The 17,516-nt window shown below is 44.7% G+C and overlaps 2 protein-coding genes and 1 pseudogene across 5 annotated transcripts in view; 2 read left to right on the forward strand and 1 right to left on the reverse strand.

Annotated features, from left to right (window-relative positions):
* The first annotated feature begins 1,037 nt into the window (after window positions 1–1,037).
* Window positions 1,038–3,176, forward strand: cldn15lb (claudin 15-like b). 3 transcript variants are annotated; one of them, XM_073492605.1, is made up of 6 exons: window positions 1,038–1,136; window positions 1,849–2,116; window positions 2,240–2,404; window positions 2,482–2,563; window positions 2,640–2,753; window positions 2,865–3,176. In XM_073492605.1, exons 2-6 carry the CDS (start codon window positions 1,900–1,902, stop codon window positions 2,959–2,961), a joined length of 675 nt encoding a protein of 224 aa, XP_073348706.1. In that variant the 5' UTR covers window positions 1,038–1,136; window positions 1,849–1,899; the 3' UTR covers window positions 2,962–3,176. The 3 variants fall into 3 exon arrangements, with proteins under 3 accessions (XP_073348706.1, XP_073348724.1, XP_073348715.1); XM_073492623.1 differs by having other exon boundaries at window positions 1,049–1,136; window positions 1,831–2,116; XM_073492614.1 differs by having other exon boundaries at window positions 1,061–1,136; window positions 1,822–2,116.
* A 1,385-nt stretch (window positions 3,177–4,561) lies between these two features.
* Window positions 4,562–6,047, reverse strand: LOC141011628 (uncharacterized; annotated as a pseudogene).
* Window positions 6,048–9,545: 3,498 nt separating this feature from the next.
* The window catches only part of exoc3l2b (exocyst complex component 3-like 2b), a 37,907-nt gene continuing 29,936 nt past the window's right edge, over window positions 9,546–17,516 (forward strand). The window contains exon 1 of one of the 2 annotated variants that reach the window (XM_073492555.1): window positions 9,546–9,917. The gene's annotated coding sequence lies outside the window, so the exon portion shown is untranslated. Of the gene's footprint in view, window positions 9,918–15,520; window positions 15,777–17,516 lie in introns of those variants that run through there. The other variant, XM_073492546.1, reaches the window with a different exon arrangement.

The raw sequence follows: 17,516 nt of genomic DNA on the forward strand, positions 1-17,516 counted from the left end.
TGACTTTTTTCTCCATCACTTGAAGCAGTTTGATGAATTTAGGTCGAGTCGCTGAAAACTGACCCGCGAACATGACGTCAGTTTGATTAACAGACGGGTTAAAGTCCACAAACTGTCACACAGACAAACACACACAGAGTTTAGCTGCTGGTGTGTGTGTGTGTGTGTGTGTGTGTGTGTGTGTGTGTGTGTGTGTGTGTGTGTGTGTACTACAGATACTACTGCTATTATATAAAACAACAATATGACGAATATAACTGAGTATCTAATGACTGCACACACGCTGACTCTTCTTCCTGCATCTTGAGCTGTAACAAGTGAATTTCCCGCTGTGGGATGAAGTCTGTCTGATCTATTACGGCTGCAAAACCACCTCAGAATATAGATTTTATTAATCATTATCAATATATTAGTATTATTATTATTATCACATTGACCCTTAAAGGAATGAAAAACGTTGAACAAACACTTTGATATAATTACATAAAATCTGTCCTGTCAGTCATGAAACTTGATATAAACTTAAAATATCCTGTTTGTATTTTAACAACATGAGCATGATGGAGTTTAATATCATAGTAACTGCCAGCAAATGTACACAATATCACTTCATACCACAGTAAACCTGCTTGTTTATTTTCCCATTAATTATCTGCCGACCCTTCAGATTTACCTGTTGACCCTCTGGAGGGGCCCGACCCGATGTTGGGAACCAGTGGACAGAACACACTGACTGTGGTGTCACTACTTTTACTGGAGGGTCTGAATACTTCTTCCTCCTCTGCTTCTGTTCTGCATAAACTCAGCAGGTGTGGATCCATCAAACAATAAACTGCAGACATGAAAACAGTTTTGAACTTTTTCCTCCAGGTTTATTAAAATGTTATAAACGAGTCGTTGATCCTGAGAGCTGCTCACAACAAACAGGGTTGAGGTGAAACTCTGGGATTCTGGTGTGTCAACAGTTCTGTGTGTTCAGTGGCGAGTTCATCGACCCCGAAGACCAGCAGAGCCCCGAGGATCGGATCAGGTCCACAGAGACTCCACAGCAGAGACAAACCTGACGACCAGCCGCAGACGAGACGAACAGCAGAGATTAAAACAAACTTCACTTCAGCCTCCAGATCGACCGAAAGGTAAGAAGTGATTAATGTTCACAGGACCGATGGTTCTCATGTCGGAGGGTTCAGACCGGATCATCTGCTCAGTGACGACACGGATCAGTTCTCAGTCTGAGGTTTCCTTCTTTTGTTCTTCATCTTCAACACTCAAGTTTTCACTGAGTGTATTTCAGGTTTCAAACTTAAAATAATTCTATTTGAGGCAGAACATGTGACTGAAACAGGAAGTAGTTTTATATTGAAGGGATCCTCTGGAGGTCAGTGTCGGCTGAAAATAATCCCCAACAAACTCACCAAATCCTCCTGTTGGTGAGCGATAAAGCCTCAGTGAGCAGCTGTTCAAGGAAATGACTGAACTTTACAAACATGAAAGGATAAGAAGGAACCGACCCGCTTCACATGGAGCCAGAAGTTCTGTGACAGGACAAATCTTCAGAACAACCAAAGAAGAAGGAACACACGGATCAGACCGAGATTATTAAAAGACTGAAGTTTCTACACCCTATGAGTCTTCATCAGAGTGTTGGGTTCCTCGGGGTTCTGTTGTTGGTCCTCTCTTACTTGTTGCTTTCTGAACAGGAGCCTGAGGAACCCAACAAGTAATAATTGACTGTCATCTGGTTTATCATCTTGATCTGCAAACACACAAAACCTGTTTGTTGGTCTTGTTGACATCCTGCTGTGTTTCCAGGTGTTCCAGGTGTTCCAGGTCTTCCAGGTGTTCCAGGTCTTCCAGGTGTTCCAGGTGTTCCAGGTGTGTGTGGGGACATTCAGCATCATGGCGGTGTGCCTGCAGGTTGTGGGTCTGGTCCTGGGTGTGGTGTCCTGGTGTCTGCAGTCCAGCTGTACCTCCTCTCAGGTGTGGAAGGTGAGGAGTCAGGCTGAGTCGATCTCCAGCAGTCAGTGGCAGTATGAAGGTCTGTGGATGAGCTGTGCTGCCACTTCGCTGGGCTCCATTCAGTGCAGCAAGTTCAAGACGGTGCTGGGGCTGCCCGGTGAGGACCCGCTGAGTCTTACTCATTTATGTCTCAATACGTCCCAACGTTGTCCTCTCGAGGTTCTTTAACCGGAGTCTTGTTCAGAATCACTGTTTTACGTTCTGCTGCTGTGATGTTCAGTCCACCTGCAGGTCTGCAGGGCTCTGATGATCCTGTCCCTGCTGGTCGGTCTGGCCTCCATCATCGTCTCTGTTCTTGGACTGAAGTGCACCAAGATCGGCAGAACCTCAGAACACGCCAAAGACCAGATCGCCCTGACCGGAGGAATCCTGTTCATCCTGTCCGGTATGAGAGGATCCGTCTGTGCAGCTGTTATCAGATAAACGACCGTTTGTTGATAAGAAGTCCTGTTTCCTCTTCAGGCGTCTTCACTCTGATCGCAGTGTCCTGGTACGCCGGCCGAGTCATCCAGGACTTCTACGACCCGCTTTACGGAGGAGTCAGGTCAGTCACACACTCCTCCACAGTGACGTGTGTGTGTGACTTCCTGCTGCTAACAGTGTGTGTGTTGGTGCTGCAGGTTCGAGCTGGGTACCGGTCTGTATCTGGGCTGGGCCGCCTCCTGCCTGGCCGTCCTGGGCGGGTCGATGCTCTGCTGCTCCTGCAGGAAGACTTCTCCCGTCCCCCCTGCTCGGTAAACCCAGCGCAGCACACAGGGTGTTGCTTCTCCTTCTCATGTGGATGATGTGTTGTTGCTGTGTAACATCACGTGTGTGAATCACAAACCTCGTGTTTTCTCCTTCAGGCAGTTTTCATACAACTTCACGAAAACAAGTCAAGGACAGAAGATCTACCGAGCCGCTCCGGCCTCAGACAGCAGCAGCTCCAAAGCTTACGTCTGATGGACGCAGAGAGCCGAGCCGACGTCAGACATTTTCATCACGTTGGATTATAAGAATAATCTGAACTTTTATTTTCTAAATGTAAAATTAAATGTAGTTTTTTAACTAAAGGCATTTTATTTTGAAGGGCACTCTTCCTTTGATTGATGCTTAAATGTTTTGTATTACTGATGTGAATGTGAACAAATACAACAATAAAAAGATTCTGAGCTTCATATTGTTGACACATGTTGTAAATAAATCTTTCCTGAATCTGTAAAAGTGTTTTCATCTTTCAGTCAGAAACAAAAGGCCACATGTCACTGAAAACACACATTTTTTCTGGTTCAACTACGGCGGGGCTCAAATAAATGCCAGAATTTCAATGTGAATATATATATTCAATAAAACACCCTCCCACAGCTAGAAACACGTGAAAATAAGGCAGAGAGAGGAGGTGATGAGACCAATATAAGATCAGAGGGGCCATGAGGCAAACTCTGACACACAGATCCCCCAATTCAACACCACACATGTTCTCGAGTTGTCCTGAAGCCACAGTCCACAACACAACAGCCACAGTCCACAACACAACAGCCGAGAGTCCAAACACATCTCCAACAAACTAAATATGCTTATTAGGCAACAGGACGCAGCGAGGAGGCAAAACGCTTCACAAAGTCAGCAACACAATAAAAACAATATTAAACTCACCAGAGATTTTCAGTTGAGTACAATCCGCCGGGTTGTGTAGATGCACGTGGAAGACGCGGGACCGGAGCGGTCACCTTCCCCCGCAGGTGTGTCCGTGTTCATCCAACACACCTGCCGACTGTTCTTCTGTCCGACGGCGTTTAAAAACACATTTATCCTGATAAATGTTGACCAAATTTAATTAGCCAACGCTCATTACAGGAGCCAGGTAACTTAGTTAATCAGCTGGGAGCTACTGTCTCTCGAGCACGCACTAAAAGCGCGCTCACATGAGTGACGTATGCACTGACAGGACCCCACTGAGCTCAGGACCCCGATCAGACATATAAAGAGTTTTTTTTCTGCAAACGTCACACATGTAGACTGATACCGGACACATGGTTCTGCGTATTTTAATATTCACAGTAGGCTTAACAGTAATAGAATATTCTGGTATGTGATATATGTTATGTATGATCGGTATTTTGCATAAGACACACGATATATGATATAACACACACACACACACACACACACACACACACACTAATATATGATAGAGAAGCAGAAGCAGATCGTTTACTACTCAGCTATTTTAATAAGTTGAAAAATCAAAGAAACAATAATACATTATACATCCATATGTAAATAAATCACAATAGTTATATCTCAGGAAAAAAAAGAATGTCTATATCTACATATATTTCAGAAAAAATTCAAATCTATATCAAGATTGATTCAAATTGGCTTTATTGGCATGAATGGCAACATCGGTCTCATTGTTTCCATCACCCATGTCTACAAAACCAGACACTGACTGGTTCTGTGGATGATATTGCACCAGTTTCCAACATGAGTGCAACACATCCATATGTAGCCTGGTCTCATCTTCTCTCCAGCACATCCAGCATCATCTTGTTCAGGCTCGTCATCCACCGAACACAGCCACCTGGGAAAATATGGAGAAGTAGCTATTTAACATATTTGCAACAGTATTTTCCAAAACTTCAATTGAACAACATTAACACTGCCTTTGTAATGTGTGTGGATGAGGTCGAGTCTCTCTGAGGTATTTGGACCATGTAGACGGAGTGTGAGGGAAACTCTCTGTGGTGCTTTGAGTTCTCATTGTCCTGCTTTGCCATGAAGTCGATCTGAAGATCTGAAATTGTATGAGAAGAAATGAATAAGTCCCCTTCATATAATAACAAAGGAGTTTAATAAAGAGTGTAAGAATAAGATGTACATGAATTTCAAAGTGCTAACTTCATCTTACCTGAGCAGAAACCAAGTCTCTCTTTGAGTTCTTCATTAATGAGCTTCTTTTCCCTCAAATCCCCCAAAAGACTGTTCACTGTGGTCTTTGCCCTCTTCTCTCGCTCCAGACTCTCCACTCGTGCTACAGCTTCAGTGAGACGTAGTCCTGCCTTTTTCTGGCTAAAATGAAGAAGCATAATATAAGAATATATATAAATACACACACACACACACACACACACACACACACAGGGATAAGTATTTCACCCTGCCCTGTGATTGATAATAGAATATTTACATTTATGAATGCTAATAGCCTTATGGTGATACACCTACTCTTTGGAGGTGAACCGGGAAGCTGAAGATGGAGGGAATAACACCATCTCTGAGTCGGACAATCTGTCCTGTCCTGTCAAACTCCTCCTGCTTAAAACGCTCCCTGCAGATCACGGATGACTCGCTGGCAGTGAATCCTTCCCTCCTCAAAGCCACTTCCCACTTCTTCCTTAAATCTTTGTCTTTGGGAAACCTTAAAAATAAAAACGGGAGATTCGAGAAAGTCAACACAAAAACATTTTAAGAAGGAGGTCAAGCTTATTTTCTGCCTTCAAATGTCTTAGAGGGTCAACACAACTCCCATTTTGCTGCTGTTGATAATAAACCAAAGCTGCTGAAATTGTAAGTGAGCTTGTTTGCAAACTATTCTACAGTCAGATGCTCTGTTGTCTGTATTTGTAAGTAAGTGGGGTTTGTATGAGACATGAGAGGTGTCTGACTGTTGTTAGGATGAAAGAATTACATGTGAATAATACAGCCTGTGTCACCTGTGTAAAATGTGCCGGTCAATGTTATACCAGCAATATTTGCATTATTTCTACAATAGCATTCTTGTGTCAGTTGTAATCTAAGCCTGAGTTATGGAAGATAAGATTTATAAAGTCTCAGTCAACACCGGCTATAAACATAACCGAGCTTAACGTTTGCCGGCCGGCTAAATTTCGCTGGCGGACATAAATACAGTACAATAATAATGTTGAATCTTACCCCCGACCCCTGTTGGCAATCGTCCGCCGATTTGCACAGGAATACGCTGCACAGTGCTCTGGCATCTTGTATCTCTATGATGTCTATCGGGTAGGATCGGGTCGGGTGACCGGTCCAAGATGGCGGCCGTATTTCTTGCGCCTCAGCAGCCAATGCGGCGTCTACTCTTTATATGTCTATGACCCCGATGAGTGACAGTTGTCATCGCAGCTGCCTGAATGCCGTTACGACGCGCCGCGGTGGCGCAGTTGGACTTTTCTTGTTTTGTTTTTTTTTCTTTTTCATTTTTTTCTCTTGGTTGTTTTATGGTGGGGCTGACTCAATTCTTGATGGGGCTACAGCCTAACCAGGCCCTACCCTGGCGCCGCCTATGCATCCACACTTCAAGGTATTTTGTGTCTGCTTGGTAGTACTGAAGTAGTACTTTAACTAGTTTAACTTCAGTAGTAGTACTGTAACACACTGCTGTCTGTTCTCTGACTGATGTGACTGACTCGTTGTTTCCCTGCTGTGAACCCTAAATGACCACTTGTAGTCCTTTGTGCTCTGTTGAGCCAGTTTCACACTCGACTGCTCGGCCGATGAACACAATGAGTGCAGCAGCACTACAGTCCATCAGGGCGACTGTGACACCTCGTCTTTATTTCTCAGAACAGTTCGACCTCAGCCGTCGTCTTCTGAAGCTGCTGTCAGAAATACATCTATTACTACTGTAATCTCTGTTACTACTGTAATCTATTACTACTGTAATCTCTATTACTACTGTAATCTCTATTACTACTGTAATCTCTGTTACTACTGTAATCTATTACTACTGTAATCTCTGTTACTACTGTAATCTCTATTACTACTGTAATCTCTGTTACTACTGTAATCTCTATTACTACTGTAATCTCTATTACTACTGTAATCTCTGTTACTTGTTTGTCTTTGTTTCTTTCTCTCCAGTGATTCTTTATTCCAGATGGACGGGTTCTGATGGAGTCCTGGACCGCAGAGGTTTAACTGGACGAGCACGTTATTCATCACTTGATGTTAAATTAACGTACATTCATTTATTTGTCTGGTTTGAGGAACAAGAAACGAGCAAACAGAAAAAATACAGTTATCATGAAAATGGATGATGAAGTAATTTCAGAATAATCAGTTCAGTTTAATGATGAAGTCATTTATTCAGTTATCTGGGTGATTTATGTCTCGTCACAGTGTGTTCATGTGACGATTACTCTTTTCTTTATGTAACATAAACACACACATATATGTGTGTGTGTGTGTGTGTGTGTGTGTGTGTGTGTGTGTGTGTGTGTGTGTGTGTGTGTGTGTGTGTTTATGTAACATTGAACACTGTGGTGCAGTTCAGCTTTGTGTCACCAGAGGGCGACAGATTGTTATCTAGTCTGTTGACAGCTGTGCTACAAGATCAGATCACAGATCAGAGGCGCAGGAAGTCTGTGGACCCTGAGGGAGAGAAGTCAACTACGACTCCCAGGGTGCATTTCACCAACAGTCAGCCAATCACAGAGCTTCACGTTGTGTCACTGAAGCTACAGATTAATTTATAGTTAAAGGCTCTGAGCAGTGCTCCACAAACCGTCAGCTCAGAGCTTATTAAAAAGTAAAAAAATAAAAAGTTAGACTTCCTTTATTATTTAACTCAGTTACCATGGTGACAAGACGGTCCTCTAAATGTATGGAGGCTGCAGAGGGACATAATGAATACAAAAAAAATAAATTAACAAGGTTGATGAATCAGAAATGAATCAGAACATTTACTTATAGCAAGAAAGTAGCAGTAATAATAATAGTAATATTATTGGGTATTGGGAATAAATAAATATGGGTTGCAAGTAAAAAATAAATGTGGACAAAGTTATAAATAAACTATAAAAATACACAAACACTGAAATGAATAAATGTTGAACTGAAAAATACAGGAAATAATAAAATCATATAAATGCATTTAATGACATTTTTTGTCAAAATTCATCAGCAACAAATAAATATTAGTTCATTAATACTTAAAAATGTAGAAAAATATGGAGATAGAAACATGTAGAAGTAAATAAATACAATTTAAATAAATACAGAGGGAAGTAATTTCAGTAATTATCAATAATACATGAAATTAAAGACAAACTAATATTGTTTCATTTACTGTTCACTTTTATTCATTCATATAATCTTTATTGACCACGTTCCTTCTGTACAGATTATGTTTTTACCTTTTTCTGTGAAAGCATCTGCCTTCAAATGTAACATGTAAAATACTTTTAATAAAAATACTTCAGTAAATGTAAAACATCTGATTTATTTCCAGTGACGAGTGTAAATGAAATGAAGACGTTAAAGAAGGACAGGAAGAAAATGAAAAGGCTGCACGGATCCTAAAACTACAGAAATATTCATGATTCATTCATCATCTTGATGTTTAACTCGTAGTTCATGTTTCAGACGAACAGGAAGCAGCTGGACAGTTCGTCTTGTTTCTGTTCGGCCTGTTGCAGAGCAGAGCTGCAGGTTTATATCCAGTCTGACCCTGAACATCCATCATCACGTCTTAATGGAGGGAAATCGAAGCAGGCAACACGCAGAGAGACGAGAGGCTTTACAGCGAGGAGGGAGAATTTTATATTAAACAAACACATGAAAAATGCAGCCGCTGGCTCAAGTTCAGCCTGAGTGAGGAGGCTGAGTCTGTACTGCTGAGAGAGGACGAGGTGAAGACACTGCCTGAGACTGATACGACTATTAGATATGGTTTTATATACAGTTAAAGGAACAGTTCACCCAAAAAGTCAAACTCAGTCATCATCTCTCCCCCCATGTTGGAGTAAACACCTGGAGCAGCTGGAGACTTGATTTAAAACGGAAAAACAACCAAACCAACATCAGACGGCTCCGAACAGCTCGCCTGCTGTGATCACAGTCTGCAGAAGGTTATTATCAAAACCACTCACTGCATCCATGAGTCCAAGATACATTTTCCTATCGGGGCAACGAAGTATCGTATCGTATCGTATCGTATCGTATCGTATCGTATCGTATCGTCGTCTTACTTCTTTAGCTCAATACACATCATTTTACAAGTTTAGTCCTTTCTGAGCTGCTGTTATTTAATCATTTGAGGCAGCGACCTGTTAAGTTTTTAAGTAGTTTTTAACAGTTGTCGGCCATATTTGACAGATGACAGTTGTTGATTTGAGGACTCGTGGGTTCCTCTGTGTTCCGGTTCGGGTTCAGGTCCGGGTGGGTCCACAGCTGCAGGAGTGACTGAGCAGTGGTTCAACAAAGACAGCAAACCCTAAAACTCCACCAGGGGGCGCTGCTGCTGTAGTGACAGCAAAGTGACCAGTCATTAAGACCAGGGTGTGTGTGTGTGTGTGTGTGTGTGTGTGTGTCTGTGTGTGTGTGTGTGTGTGCGTGTGTGTGTGTGTGTGTGTGTGTGTGTGTGTGTGTGTGTGTGTGTGTGTGTGTGTGTGTGTGTGTGTGTGCTGGGGGTCGACAGTGGGGGGAGGAAGAGGAAAAGATGACCATTTCCTGCTGCAGCTAGAAAATAAAACAAACAGGAAACAAGGAGCAGAACTCCCAGAGCTCAACAAGGAGCCGGAGCAAGACAGAACCAGCGGCAGGAGAACCAGGAGAGGAGACGGAGGAACGGCAGAACCCAACAGAACCCAGGAGAACATCTGACAGCGCAGAGGAGGACAGAACCTGCAGCAGATCTTCAGATCAGGAAGGAGCAGAAGAACCGTCTGCAGGAACATCAGCTGTTTATCTGATAACAGAACACAGCAGAGACAAGCAGTAGAACCAGAACCAGGACTGCAGCTCACTGTGGAGTACAAACAACCTGCAACACACACACACACACACACACACACACACACACACACACACACACACACACACACTGTGGCAGAGATGTCTCGGTCCTGAGGAGACGGTGGATGATCACCTTTATTCTACACAAGCAGAAGAAACAGGTAAGAGCTGCTTATTAACCTGTGTGTGTGTGTGTGTGTGTGTGTGAGTCTCCTGACAGTCAGAGGTCAGAAAGCAGACGTGAGGTTCTGGACTCTGTGGGTTGGTTCATTCATATTCTTCACAGCTTCATCTTGTTCACTTTGCGTCTGGGTGTTTTGCTGTCGATGATCTGTGACATCAGAACGTCTCTGAACCTGGAGGACGTCCGTCAGGGACGATGCTGCGTCTCCAGCGCTCAGAGACGGAACAGGAAGTAGTGAGTGGTTGATGTGTGGAGATGGAGACGGACACTGTGTCCATCTTTATCCACATGTCTGTTGGATCAGTCACAGCCGGTCCAACACCGAGGCTTTGTCCTCCACACTGGACCTTCAACAGTAACAGAAGTTCTCAGAGTCGTCCGTCTGCTTCAACGATGAAAGAAAAACATGAAACTCTGACGTTAAACATGTTTTTATGATCGTCTGCAGTTCAGCTTCATCTACGCTGAGAAATCACAGGAAGACATGAAGTTAACTTCCTTCAGACGAAACTTTAAACTCTTTAAACTCTTTAAACTTTTTACACTCTTTAAACTCTTTACACTCATGTTGGTGATGAATCGTTCTTCAGGCTCTGATTTCTCGCTGGTTTCCTCCTCGTCTGCTGCGTCGCCTCCTCGTGTTCAACGTCAGGCTCGTTAAAACGTTTCCAGCAGCTCATCGTTCAGGCGGCGCTGAGGGAGGTGATGATGGAGCTAGGCTAACAGTTTCCCCCTGCTTCCAGTCTTTATGCTAAGCTAGGCTAAACAGGCCTCTCTCTATACTGAACAAGAAGTGTGTGTGTGTGTGTGTGTGTGTGTGTGTGTGTGTGTGTGTGTGTGTGTGTGTGTGTTCTCAGTCCGAACCTTCATTTTCTGTTGAGTTACTGTGAAGTGAGGAGCCCCAGTGCATGCTGGGAGGAAGTCATTATGATGTAATGATGCAGTCAGAGCTCACTTCCTGTCTGTCTTTACTGTATTTCTTTACATACAGGAAGTGATTACGTCGCGCTCATTATTTTGCCCTGAGCTTTGACTCTCAGGCTTCACGCTGCTCGTCGTCTTGGTGAACGTTGGCGGCGTCACTACCTGATGTGAGCGATGTTCGCTGCACCAGTTGGACAAACCTCACGCAGAAATATAGTGAAACTTTCATTTGTGAAGTGAACTTGTGATTTTGCGTATAATGAATATTTGGGACAGCTGTGTGTGGTTAGCCTGTTAGCGTAGCATATTTATTTATGTTCTTATTGTTTATTGTGGACGATGTGGAAGATGGCGGACGTAGTCGTGCTTCTGACAGAGTTATTTAACTTTCTGGTCAATATTTGAATTTTTCAGTTAATATTTTGTAGAATGGGTAAAAAGCTGCTTTAACATCAGAAAGAGTCAGTGAAGGTTTAATCTGCTTTTCTTTCATTTATCAAGAAACAATGAAGACAAACTGGACTCGTGAGCCGACAGACTGACGGCTGAAAGTAAAGAAGTACATTGAGTAATCAGAGTAAATCTGCTCCGTCAGCAGAGTTTAAAATAAGAGTTATGATCTTTGTTTCGTTTCTGAACTCGGAGCAGCTGAACATGAAACCAGCGACAGCAGCAGAATAAATCCATCACTTCTCGTTCTGTGACCCGCTGACCCGACAGCGCCAGAAGCGCTTCATGAATCTGCTGAGTCAGAACTTTCTCTGAACACGACTCAAAGTCAGCGACCCCAACAGAACTCAAAGAACCAAGTCATCGTGTTTCAGAGCAGCAGGCTGATCTGAAATCAGTTCAGAGATTTGATTTTGAATCTTGATTAAATGTTTCAGTCTGTTTTCATTTTTTTACAATTTTCTCTTTGGTGCAAAAAACTTCAGGATCTGTTACAGATCCGAGTAAAGACGAGGAAGACTCCTCAATATATTGATCTCAAAGATGCTACAGTCAGCACACACACCTGTACACACACCTGTACACACACCTGTACACACACCTGTACACACACCTGTACACACACCTGTACACACACCTGTACACAGCAGCTGTGTGTGTGTTTTGACTCAGTGGTGTTGCCGTACCGTCTCTTTATTTCATGACTGTGGAGAAAACCCTGGTTCTTCTCTCTCAGAGTGAAGAAATGAGCTCTCAGTCGTCACTAAGCTGCAGTTTGTTCATCAGATCAATCAGCTGATCTGGTGTTTGATCACTAACACGTCGTCATCACTGAACGACTGAGCGGCTCGATCGTCAGCGTCACAGGCTGGTTCAGGTTCAGGAACAAACCTGCGTACGTGACGCAGCTTCAGACCGACTCATCGATGACCTCAGGTCTCACTCTGGACGTGGACACATCTCGGGTCTCCTGCGTCCTCGTCTCTGTACGAACTCTTCACCTCACGTCCTTCTTTGCTGCTGTAATATTTAATGCAGCCACCAGAGGTCGCCGCCTGACATGGAGCGTAACTATAAGTTGTAATAAGCTGCTTTAAAGCATATTTTTTAATTTGTTCACCTTCATCAGGCTGAAAATAAAAACAACAACATGTTCGTCAGTTAAAGTGTCGTTATAACTTCACATTCAACAGTTGGAGCAGATTTAAGAGGAAACCTGACAGGAAACAGTCCGAGAGGTTCAGGGTGAAGAAGAAGGACGAGCCTGAGAGGTTCTGTTGGACCATCAGTCATTTAGAGCTGTGTGTGTGTGTGTGTGTGTGTGTGTGTGTGTGTGTGTGTGTGTGTGTGTGTGTGTGTGTGTGTTACACAACAACCTCTGGCAGCAGTTATCTGACCTGAGATCAGACAGAAGCAGCGACAGATTGTGGAGAGAGAACGATTTCAGATGTCACACACACACACACACACACACACACACACACTCAGAGACATGTCCTCAGTGATAAGCTCAGTCTGTGTTGGAGACAAACAGCGGCCATGTTGGGAAACACTTTTGTTTGTCTCTTCTCACTGTTGCGTCTCTCAGCGGCTCAGGACGACGAGACGAGTCGTCCATGTTTGTAACTGCTCCTTAAACAGACAGGTAACTTTAGTTACTAGTTACTTTCCAGATTACCTTCCTCCCAGTGAAAACCACGTATCTGCAGATGCGTTGATGCTGAACGATCAGCTGGAGGGTTCATCACCACGGAGATGAAACACGTCCTCACACGTTATGACGATGAAACAGCGGCTGTCATCTCGTTTTCACGTCACAGATAATAACGTGACGACCTCAGAGTGACGGCGAAGCTGTGCTGTGATCTGTGAACACACAAAAAAATGCTGATGTCAACCTGCTGAACCTGATGTCTGCGTGTTGTTCAGTCTGATTATCTGTGAAAATCATCAGCAGGGAGGTGAAGGTGTGTGTGTGTGAGTGTGTGTGTGTGTGTGTGTGAGTGTGTGTGTGTGTGTGTGTGTGTGTGTGTGTGTGTGTGTGTGTGTGTGTGTGTGTGTGTGTGACCTGTGTTGAAAGCAGTCAAAAGAGTTAATGAGTATTGTGTCAGCTCTTTTGTGAGGTGTGTGTTTACTAGCTGACTGACCGATGACTGCCAGCCACAGGAATGTAGACACACACACACACACACACACACACACACACACACACACACACACACACACACACACACACACACACACACACACAGAGAGAGAGACACACATACACACACACACACACACACACACACACACACACACACACAGAGAGAGAGAGACACACATACACACACACACACACACGTTGTAATAATGTCCTTGGTGAATGAAAAGGGATCTTTTTTCTGCTCAGGGAAACGATTCTGAGGCAGATTATAAAAAAAGGAAAAGTAACAGGAAGTAGTTTGACATTGAAACACAGAGTGAGGCTGAGACTTTAACCAGGCCAGGACCAGGAGGGACCAGGAGGGACCAGGAGGGACCAGGAGAGACCAGGAGGGACCAGAAGGGACCAGAAGGGACCAGGAGGGACCAGGAGGGACCAGAAGAGACTAGAAGAGACCAGGAGGGACCAGGAGAGACCAGAAGGGACCAGGAGGGACCAGGAGGGACCAGAAGAGACTAGAAGAGACCAGGAGGGACCAGGAGAGACCAGAAGGGACCAGAAGGGACCAGAAGGGACCAGAAGAGACTAGAAGAGACCAGGAGGGACCAGGAGAGACCAGAAGGGACCAGAAGGGACCAGAAGAGACTAGAAGAGACCAGGAGGGACCAGGAGGGACCAGGAGGGACCAGGAGGGACCAGGAGGGACCAGGAGAGACCAGGAGGGACCAGAAGGGACCAGAAGGGACCAGGAGGGACCAGGAGGGACCAGAAGAGACTAGAAGAGACCAGGAGGGACCAGGAGAGACCAGAAGGGACCAGGAGGGACCAGGAGGGACCAGAAGAGACTAGAAGAGACCAGGAGGGACCAGGAGAGACCAGAAGGGACCAGAAGGGACCAGAAGGGACCAGAAGAGACTAGAAGAGACCAGGAGGGACCAGGAGAGACCAGAAGGGACCAGAAGGGACCAGAAGAGACTAGAAGAGACCAGGAGGGACCAGGAGGGACCAGAAGGGACCAGGAGGGACCAGGAGGGACCAGGAGAGACCAGGAGGGACCAGGAGAGACCAGGAGGGACCCTCTTTGTTCTGTTGTTACCATAAAACTCTCTCATATAAAATGCAGCACGTAAGCGTTCACACATGATAAGCGGCTGTTTGAAACAACAGAGATGTGGTTCAGTTTGTCTCAGAATGAATCTAAAGTTGTTCAGTCGATACGTTTGATCTGATGTGAAAAGACGTTATTTTCTAAATCTCCACTGTAGCTGCTGAGCTAAAAGCGTTAGCGGCCGCATGCTGAGGGTTTAAACAACGTCTCCTCAGATCAGTCTCGTCTCAGAGCGTCTGCAGACTGACCACAGCAGACGAGCTGCACGGAGACATCTCATGTTTCTCTGGTTGGTTTTCTCCATAAATCTGTGTAGAAATCCTGAAAACCGACGCTCCTCACATGAGCAGAACCTGCCTTAGAAAAATCATGTTTTTAAGTTTCCTTCAGTATCGCAGTGATCCAGTGATAGTTGTCTGTACATCCACAGGTTCACTGCAAACAGGAAGTGCTGACAGCTGATTCTGCAAAGTTTTAATGGAGTTTTGGAGTTTGTTTGTTTTTTTGCGATGCTGTTTTGCTGTGAAGCTCCAGAAATGTTTTGTGGACTACAAAACTACATTTTTAAATTTTTCTGGTGAACTGTTCCTTTAAGTGTTGGAGCAGCATAAACAGCTGAAGACGTGTTGAGCTCAAGTATTTTGTTCAGACTAGTTGTTGTACTGTCCCTTTAAGAGTTAACAGCAGACTGTGTGCAGGCTGATCCAAACTGCTCTGTTCAATAAAAGTTACTAAACATTTTTAAGAAGGACGATGGACGTGCTGTGGTTCCTTTTTATCAATAAGTTTCACTTCAACAAGTTATGAAAATATAAAACGAGGGAAACTTCCAGCTGAGCTCGCATAAATAAAAAACATCACTTTAACTTGTCGTTGCGACACTCCTCTAAGGATGTCGACATTTCCGACCGCACCTGAACGCACCACCATTGGGTTTTATTTCCCTGCCTGGTTTGCCTGAAGGCTGCAGTCCGGAGCAGACAGGCAACAGTCAGGAGCAGACAGGCAACAGTCAGGAGCAGACAGGCAGCAGTCAGGAGCAGACAGGCTTCAGTGCAGGAGGACAGTCCGGACCGTGCAGACGCAGACAGGCATCGGAGCTCCGCGTCTCCGTGAACACTTCACCGTGTGTCCGCCGCTTGTGACGCCTCAATCGGCTTCTGATGAGAGTTTGAGCCGCTGATCAGCCACCATGAGTCCCCGCTGTGAGTACTGATGATGATGATGATGATGATGATGATGGAGCATGTTGGTGGATGGATGTGTTCAGGTGAGGTGTCTGAGCTGCAGACAGTCTTAATCTGGATTATTCTCACTTCACTGTTCTGAAGCTCAGAGACACAAAACGTCTGAACTGAACTCAGCAACGTGTGAACAATGAAGAGTCACACTGGAGGAGCTGAAACTGACTTTTGGTGAATTTTGCATGAAAACAGAAAAACTCAAAGTATGTTTGAGACTTTCTTGCTGCAGTTAAAGTGTGTTGAAGTGTGTTGAAGTGTGTTGAAGTGTGTTGAAGTGTGTTGATCATGTAGGTTTCAGTCTCCTGTGTGTGAGACGTTGACCTGCAGGTCAGAGGTCAGAGGTCGGCTGTGTTGCTGTGTTGCTGTGTGTGACTGTGACTCATCAGCTTCGTGTCTCTGAAGCTGTGGAGGCTTCACGATCGCTGACTCTGCAGTTTGTGTCTGATGCTGCTGCTCAGTGGAGGCACACGGTGCGTTTGAGGCAGCAGGAAATGTCACTGATTAACTGAGCGTGTTGTCTCATGAATAAAGAGCAGGAGAGTTTGTTCTGGTCCAGAGTCGGACTGAGGAGTCGGGCCTGAACTCAGCAGAGCAGCGAGCTGGACGTCTGTCGTTCCTCTGACGTGGTCGCTGAGCCTGTTGACGCTGACGCTGACTCGACTGAATGTTTCTTCTCTGCAGAGACTTTTAGCCTCTTTCAGCTCCTGGTTTTGGTTCAGTCTCTAAATCAGTGCGTATAATCGGACCCGCTCCGTCCTCCGTGTCGTGGTTCTGCTCTCGTTGTTCTTCATTGATCATATTCAAACGGCGGCCATTTTCCTCTGACGTCTCTCTCCGGGCGGGAGCCTCAGAGGAAACGCCGGGACGTGTTGTTTTATATCCGTTAGCTTCTGTAAGGTCACAGCTAACGTTAGCGTTCAGCCGCTTCACTGTGACAGTGTTACAGATGCAGCAGGACGAGTTACATTAATCTGACGTGTCACCAGGAGAACACAGAGAAACTGTCATCATCAATACAGCTGAAGTTCATCTCTTCAATGATCCACTGACTGATGTCTGACAGTACTGATTCATGATTAGTGATTAACAGGCGTCGATCCCAGCGAACGTTTTGTCCGAACTGAGATGTTAATCGATGAATCAGCGTTAAAACTGTAACAGATTAAAATGTATTAAACAACCTGCAACACACACACTCTCACACACACATACACACACACTCACACTCACACACACACACTCACACACACACTCACACTCACACACTCACACTCACACACACACGTCGGTCAGTTAAAGAGTTACTGATCATCAGAGGTAATAAAACGGAGTCATTATGGAAAATAACAGACGGACACACCCTGATCCACTTTATGAGCCCGGCAGCTTCAGACACAGCCGGACCTGAACTGCAGTACGTGTACTGTACTGCAGTACAGTACACGTACTGCAGTACGTGTACTGTACTGCAGTACAGTACACGTACTGCAGTACAGTACACGTACTGCAGTACACGTACTCACACACACTCTGACAGTACTTTGAGTCCTGCACTGAAACGTTTGCAGAGTAAAAGTATGTAAGCTGTTCAGCAGGAAGTAGTTTCATATGTTTCTGCGAGCTGATGAAATATTAAACTCAGATTTATTGGAAACAGGTTCAGCGACTCTGCAGGTGAAGCTGCTGATGATGCAGCTTCAG

Source organism: Pagrus major, chromosome 2, assembly GCF_040436345.1.
Source record: "Pagrus major chromosome 2, Pma_NU_1.0".
Taxonomy (NCBI): domain Eukaryota; kingdom Metazoa; phylum Chordata; class Actinopteri; order Spariformes; family Sparidae; genus Pagrus; species Pagrus major.

What these genes read in the sequence shown, in the direction of transcription:
- cldn15lb (XM_073492605.1), top strand. Translation starts at nt 1,900, where the DNA reads ATGGCGGTGTGCCTGCAGGTTGTGGGTCTGGTCCTGGGTGTGGTGTCC. An exon ending in CCGCTTTACGGAGGAGTCAG is followed by an intron (nt 2,564 to 2,639) that starts GTCAGTCACACA and finishes TTGGTGCTGCAG; the next exon opens with GTTCGAGCTGGGTACCGGTC. An exon ending in TCTCCCGTCCCCCCTGCTCG is followed by an intron (nt 2,754 to 2,864) that starts GTAAACCCAGCG and finishes TTTCTCCTTCAG; the next exon opens with GCAGTTTTCATACAACTTCA.